General features: G+C 33.5%; 1 protein-coding gene across 2 annotated transcripts; it reads right to left on the bottom strand.

Annotated features, from left to right (window-relative positions):
- Positions 1-205: 205 nt before the first annotated feature.
- Positions 206-5,760, bottom strand: LOC114168427 (plant cysteine oxidase 4). 2 transcript variants are annotated; one of them, XM_028053226.1, is made up of 6 exons: positions 5,584-5,760; positions 4,570-4,881; positions 3,659-3,804; positions 3,399-3,546; positions 716-919; positions 206-624 (listed from the first exon to the last, which is right to left on the bottom strand). In XM_028053226.1, exons 2-6 carry the CDS (start codon positions 4,670-4,672, stop codon positions 506-508), a joined length of 720 nt encoding a protein of 239 aa, XP_027909027.1. In that variant the 5' UTR covers positions 4,673-4,881; positions 5,584-5,760; the 3' UTR covers positions 206-505. The 2 variants fall into 2 exon arrangements, with proteins under 2 accessions (XP_027909027.1, XP_027909028.1); XM_028053227.1 differs by having other exon boundaries at positions 4,570-4,773; positions 5,584-5,759.
- Between the last annotated feature and the right edge of the window lie 1,639 nt (positions 5,761-7,399).

Here is a 7,399-nt window from a genome sequence, read left to right as displayed (position 1 = left end):
AATTTACAGAACCAATTAACAATAAATAAATTATTTTATAAATCCTCACAAACACTTATAAAAGTAATTAATATTATTAAAATTATAAAATAAATTCAAACAAACTCTTACAAAGTAGGCTTAGTAGCTTAGTTGTTATGAACTTGCTATTCTTTTGGACTGAGCATAAGGCCTAAAATACCACAAGCTACAACTATTTGAAGCCTGCACATAACACAATGTTACTATAATCAGTGACCAAATCACAAAACCCTCTTGTTCTCCATGAAAACAGATTTTGACATGGCCACTAACAATACCTATTTCAACATCACGTAACTATTCTACTGGATTACTTTTGAGGTCTGTAAATAGATTACACTAGTGCATCATTATGTACACACTGCAGTGCCCAACAGAAATAGACAAAGAATATAAATATTGCACATTCCACTGTTCCCTTTGTTGTATTCTAAAGATAAGCCAATTTTCTTTTGGTGTAAGGCACATCAAAGAAGAAAATTTTTCAAGTTCTAATAACTGGACCCCTGTACAGTCCTCTCCGGATCACAAAGTCATCAGGAGGTTGAAACTCTTCTAACCAAGTCACTTCAGAAACCGTCACTCCATCCAACTCAATATTAACTGCAGTGGAAATGAAGGTTGGCAATGGTGCAATATGATTAACACAACATAATTTGCAGAGGTTGGTGATGAAGATAAAGGGGATTATTACCTGGGAGATCTCTCCGTTGGGATCGCCGGAAGTAGGTGCAGTGTCTTGCATGCTCTGAAGAGTAAGGGGGAGACAATATGTCAAAGATGGCACAAGGAGTTATAGCTCTAAAACAATGGATGTTTCCACCACTGGTGGGGTAAAGAACTGTTGTGGGGGTTGGTGCTGTCATATCAGTATCTTTCACAAGCTTTGCAGGTCGAACTGTGAATCACAGATTAACAACTTTTGGTGTCAGGAGAATAAAAAAAAGGATAGTACTCTGCAATGCAGATCATGGATTTCTTGTTATGTTATAATGTGTGACTGTATCAATAGTTAGTTTGATTTTACTGTGATCAGTTTCATATGCCTTCATGATATAACTCTGCCTTGTCTGTGAAGTTAACATTGCAATTACCACTTTGCATATTCAGTGTGTTTGAAGTAGAAAAGGCACCATATTCATTGTTTCTATAGAATATAAACTATACGTTAAAAATATTATTCAAAAATGAGGTCAAGTTGATAATGTGACAAAAGAACAAGCGGGGAAACAGTGGAACTGCAGAAGCACAGTCCTTGCCCATCACGTTGGTTGGCATAATAGTGATAGTGCCATAATGGTGATATCATAATATGAATTCAATAATAGGGATATGGCAATTCTGCACTAAGAAATTGTGTAGGTAATATCACTGCTGGCGACCCTGTAAAGTAGTGAGATAGTAGTATGGTGGTAACAACGGATAGAAAAATTGTAGGTGTTATCGAGTAGAACTGAAGCTTTTCCAGTCTTTGCACGAAGAACTTCACAGCAAAGATTATACTAAGCTTCATTACAAAACTGTTACCTCATTCAATTAGGTAGACAAGAGATGACTTGGTATATATAATAGGGAGAACAGAAAAAAATCAATCTTTAGTTTTGGAATAGAAATTGGGTGGGGAATTAAGATCTCTCATATAACTGGGTATGGTAGAGAATTCTCTGTAATTCAAGTATTCCTGATATCTGCAGTGTCACAATGAACTACTATGGCCACTATAGCCACCCCTGTAGTCTGCTATTTAATCCCTGAAGTAGATGCAGGCATGAACTTCTATCTCTATTTTTTTACTTTTCGAGACAGTTTCAGTGGTATAGCAAAAGAAACATTTCATATGTTACTTTCAATAAATTTGTAGAACTTATTCATAAAGTCATTATATGTCCAGAGAATCATCATTACATTTACACGTAAACCAAAAGCATGACTTTATAGCAGAAATGGTTTAGTTAAAATAATGATAATAACATTGGCTTTAGATAACCCTTATGTAATTTTAATAGTAAATGTTCTGCGGGTTGCACAATTGTCCCGTGACGGAGGCTAGGTGGGCCGAGTCACAATCCAAGTGTGGGATTCCTTGGGAGACAATTGCTGAGGGGCGATGGTTGCATGTGACATCAATTGTCCTGTGGCAAAGGCCAAATGGGTCGAGTCATAATCAAATGTGACAGGCTGTTATGCTCTCAAGTAAAAAGAATTGCGTCCTAACTAATGACTATAACTTTTGACCTAGTGATAAGCACTCGATCCTAACAAAATGTTTTTGGGGATTCATCGGGTGGGTAAAGTTGTGCCTCAGTGACCAAAAGGTCATGGGCTGAAATCAGGAAAGACTCTCTACATATGCAAGGGAAAGACTGTGAATAACGGAAAGCAACTCTTGCTTCACACAACGGAAGATATGAAAATTGTTTAAACTTTTCAAGTTTCTAAAAAGAAACTCAGAACTTTATTCTTCTTCCAAGGAAGGTTACTTGGTGAAGACCTAAGGAATAGATTACTCCCATGTACGACCTTAAGAATAAGAATACAGGCTAGATGATTTCCTTCAAAAGGAAACTTTAAATCCTCAAATCCAACAACTCAATTTTGTGAAGGACCAAATTTTAATGGATAGATTTGTTCCATCTAAATTGCTTTAAATAAAATTAGAAGTCCAAGTAAAGTTACAAATGTATGGGGAATACATATATTCACTTTAAAGTACAAACTTCAAAATATTCACAATATTCTTGTAGAATTTTATATGGAATGAACAATTTCAGTTTTAATTAGATAATAATATAAGATAATTTTAACTTGGTCTAGGATAAAACTTTTAGGGGATTAACCAGACTAGTTTAGGAAATTAAGGAATTATGATGGAATTTAAGTAACTTTAATATATAACCATCTCCAATGCATAATAAGACATACATTTAAATCATCTCTCCTTACAAAAAAAAGAGTATGTAATTATGCTATGCTTAATTACAGACTATTTGCTAATCCTAATTACAGAGAGAGATTTGATTAGCATAATCATAGGGGAATAATTTGTAATTGGCTTAATTAGTGGAGAATAATATATTTTCTATCATTCACAACATATTCTTCATTAAGCCCCAAATGATACCAAATAAAATCAAGAAAGGCCATATGCCATGTATTGATTTCTGAACTAACTATTCACTCCTGTTTTTATCTTAGCTGTCTAATTGGACTATTTTGGTGATGCCTAGTACAATGCTACCATCTCTTCTCCCTCAACGAGGCTGGAGTTAGAGTTAAATGCAAGGAGGAAGGGCAATCAATCACACTTTCATGTAAATACAAAATACTAAAAAATAAACAGAACAACAAAAAAATACATGAAGTTATAGAAACTAGACCTTCAGATTGATCAGTAGAGCCAGATGCATCAATCCAATCATAGGATTTAACATGCATTGAGCCATACAACACCTTGCTCAACACTGTCATTCCAGGATGATTATGGAGAGGAATGATAGATGAGGGGGGCATGCAAAAGATTCCTATCTGCAAAAGAGAAAGCAAATAAAACTTCAGTTAATATTGCAAATATAAGACCCAAATTCATACAAAATTTTAACAGAATAAACATGATCTGAAGTTATGAGACTTTACTTACAGAGAAGGAGTCACATTCATGCAAATGCAAATATTTTATAGGTGGCAAGGATTGATGGCTCCCATTACGTTCAAGTGCTGGACCAGGCCAATTCCGAACCAGTTGTGCTTCTTGTTCAAGACCTACATCTGACGGCTTGATTCTCTCTGTAGAAACATTATGTAAGGTTATCAGTAAAATATCTGTTAGACCTAAAAATTATTGGGCTGCAGGATCAAAGTCATCTAATCTAAGAACTAACATAGAAAACAAATAAAGGTATTAGTGGTAATGTGTTAATTCTGTATGCACTACAAACCATGTAGGCACGTCTCAAAATGAAGGAAAATAATTGAAAATACACACTTTGAACATACAACTTATGATAAATCCTTCTTTTCCTCAAATCCATTATCTAAATTGACAAGTGAAACAAATTTTACACAACAAAAATTGATGGTAACAGTTGACCAGCAGAAGAATATATTTTTCAAAAGGATACTCTGTTCCGTTATCCATTAACAGATAATCAGCAAGTAAATTTGTAGTGACAAATAAAAATTATAATTACCACAAAGCTTCAAGTTTAATTCATCCTAACTTTAAACATAAAAGTGTGACCCAAATTCTACCCTTAAAAAAGGAATAAAAAACGATTGCAAGCAGGTTAATAGTGCGGTCTCCCTCAAAATTTAACCTTGAGCTTATAACTCCTTCAAAAAGACATGCCTCAAACTGATTTTAACGAAAACATAGAGACAAGTGATCCAGAGGAAAAAGGAAGGGAAACAAAGAAAGCTTGAAGTTATTGACAAAGTATAGAACAATCAATAATCCAGAACTACCTCTTTTTGTATAGCATGAAGCATTCTAAAAGTTGACCATAAAAATGAATATAAAAGCAAGATAAACAAGTCCAAAAGGAAATATACCTAACTTCTCACGAACTTTCTCAATGACCTCTTCTGACACAGGTCCATCAGGTGAAAAGGATGCATTGCATAGCCTATAAAGTCTCTGAATATAATATGGCATCTTGCAAACTTGAGACCAAGTTATCTATTCACTCAGACCAAAATCCCCAGGGTCAGCAAGCTGATAACACCTTGTAAGTGGCCTACTGATTGCAATAGGGACTGGATATACAATTAGATAACAACCGTATTTTAGCCTCAGAATCAAACCATCGGTAATGAATCTGCATGGTCGTAATGTTTCCTTCGCAACAATTCAAAGTAATGGATCTATTGAACAAGGAAGAAGCAATAGCGAGCAAAATATCAATGACCTCTACTTCAAATATTGACATATCACAGCAAGTGCAACCACAAGTCAATAAGTAATACCAATATAGCCATTAGAATCCCCATCAATTCATTCAAAAGCATTAACACTCAGTTGCATTTTGAGGTAATCATTGTAAAAGTTACATTATCAGTGTAAAAAAACTCACACTGTCAACTCATTACTTTTAAGGTATTTATGGTAAAACTAACAAAGCACACCATACATGATGATTTATGATTGGATCAGTTAGTGCATCCACTCTTTACTCCACTATTATTATATGCATTCACCAAAAAGGAATTCACTTTTAGATCAAAATTAAGAAAAACCCAGCACAGATAAAACCCACGTGAGACTCTCCATCACTTCCACTCCATAAAGCACACCTCCCAGAACCCAATGTGATATTCCAAGAAGATAACACACATTTTACTTATGTTTTTATTTATTTGCGTCATAAACAACACGAACACTGTTAGTTAATTAATCAAAGCAGGGAAGATTTCCAAAACGAGAAATAGAGGGCGACCCAACAGAAGTAGCGAGGTGAAAGGGCGAGCAAAGTGATCAAAAAGGGATTTTGGATCAAAATCTGAAATGGGGCAAATGAGAGATTCTGACAGAAGAAGGAGAAGGGTGGGAGATGCAGAAGAAGGTACCTGAGAGAGGCATGATTAGAGAGAGAGAAGGGTGAGGAACATGGTGGATTGGTAGAGGAATGAGAAGAAGATGAAGGGGCTGTTGAAGAAAGATGAATGGACGTGCATAGAAGGATGAAGAGAGGGATCGTTGTTGTGAGTGTGTGAGGAACAGAAAGGGTTGGAGGCGAAAAGAAAAAGGCCCAAGGAAGATCTTGGACACGTCATCATGTGTGTGTGTTTTTTTTTTTCTTGTTTGTTGAAATGAAAAAAAAAAAATGAGAAAAGAAATTGCAGGTTTGCCTTTTGTGAGATTTTTTGAGCCGTTTTTGAAGTCCAGCTGTTCCCCGACCACCTTTTTTCTTTGGTATGTTTTTCACAGCTGTTAAAAGGAAAATGACAAACGTGCCTCTCATTTCCTGTCTACAAGGTGTAACGAACCAGCAGGGTACCATAGGTTTTACATAACTTTATCCTCCAAATAGGGAATAAAGATTCAATTTTTTTTGTTTTGTGTGTAAAAAAATCTTATCGGAAGAAATCTATCTTACCACATAACTTATTTTATATTCAAAATAAGTTATCAATACTTTATTTCTAACTCATTTAATTAAGAGATACTTGATTCAATAATTATTAGTTAAAGAGTTTTGTCTTTAATCCTTTAATGAAAGAATAAATTTAATTAGTTTTTATTTTAATATTTGATTGCTTTTATTAATGTAATTTTAATACTTTTAAAGTTTTTAATGTAGTTTTCATTTTAACAACAAGTCAACTTGATTCTTGATTCTTGATTCTTTATGTTGTATTCATATTAGCATTTAAGATAATGATGATTTGGTAATATAAATATGTACAAGACACGGGTAGATTGACACATTTATACTTATTTGACACCATTTTTATTAATTGGAGAGTGAGAATACATGTATCAAATTAGTGTTAAATATGTCAAAATAATTTTTTCATATCTAAATGTGGTATGATAGGAAAAAAACATACGGAATTTCTATACCTAGAAAAATGAATGCATTTTCATTCTATATTCCAAATGTTAGTCATTCAAATCAAAGGCACCTATTGGAGTTGAAGTTGTTTTTGATTCAATAATTATCTCAAGATTTATCAATTAAGTAATCTAATTAGTCCTTTCCTCCTTTTCTTGCTCTCGAGCTAATAGAGTTATTGGTAGACCTATCATTTCTTTGATCTAATTTGAGGAGAGTAAAAGAGTTTTTATTTGTACTCCCTTTTAGATTTGATTTTACATTCGAGCCAACAGTATAATCTAAGAACTTTGAGACTAAAATATGTCCTTTGGTTTAGTAATGTGAAAACAAACATATATCGCTTTCTTCTTCTTTTTTAACTAAAGTTGCTTGGTTTTCTCTCTCCCAACTTTTTGGTAAGCTAGTGAAGTACCATATACTTGGTACCTCTTATGCTTAACAAACCATGTAATATCTCAAATTTTCATTTTCCTAACATTTATAACTAACACAAATTACATAATTAAAATAAATTGTATTCTTATTTATTAGAATTTCAATGAAAATTATTGTTTTATAACTATAACTTTATTAATAAGGAAAAACATAAGATGAAAAGACTGCCCCAAACATCTATCAATATTGATTACTCTCTCTAGTACTGTTTATCATCCTCAATATTTGTACGATCATCTACTCTCGTGATAAATCATGATCATCGTAAGTGAAAATCACATTACAAAACAGAAGGGTGAGATAACGTAAAATAAGTAAAATCTTAGTTTTTAAAATAAACTTACTTTGTATTTAAAATCTAGTGCATTTAAAATATATTTTAAAAATAA

Source organism: Vigna unguiculata, chromosome 11 (assembly GCF_004118075.2).
Source record: "Vigna unguiculata cultivar IT97K-499-35 chromosome 11, ASM411807v1, whole genome shotgun sequence".
Lineage (NCBI taxonomy): Eukaryota > Viridiplantae > Streptophyta > Magnoliopsida > Fabales > Fabaceae > Vigna > Vigna unguiculata.
Note: the sequence above shows the minus strand (reverse complement) of the source record. Positions and strands in the feature narration are given on the sequence as shown.

Coding starts and splice junctions, on each gene's coding strand:
- LOC114168427 (XM_028053226.1), bottom strand. CDS start 4,672: ATGCCATATTATATTCAGAGACTTTATAGGCTATGCAATGCATCCTTT. Junction 3,547..3,658: donor ATGAATGTGACTCCTTCTCT/GTAAGTAAAGTC, acceptor TCTCTTTTGCAG/ATAGGAATCTTTTGCATGCC. Junction 920..3,398: donor CTCTACTGATCAATCTGAAG/GTCTAGTTTCTA, acceptor TGTGATTCACAG/TTCGACCTGCAAAGCTTGTG.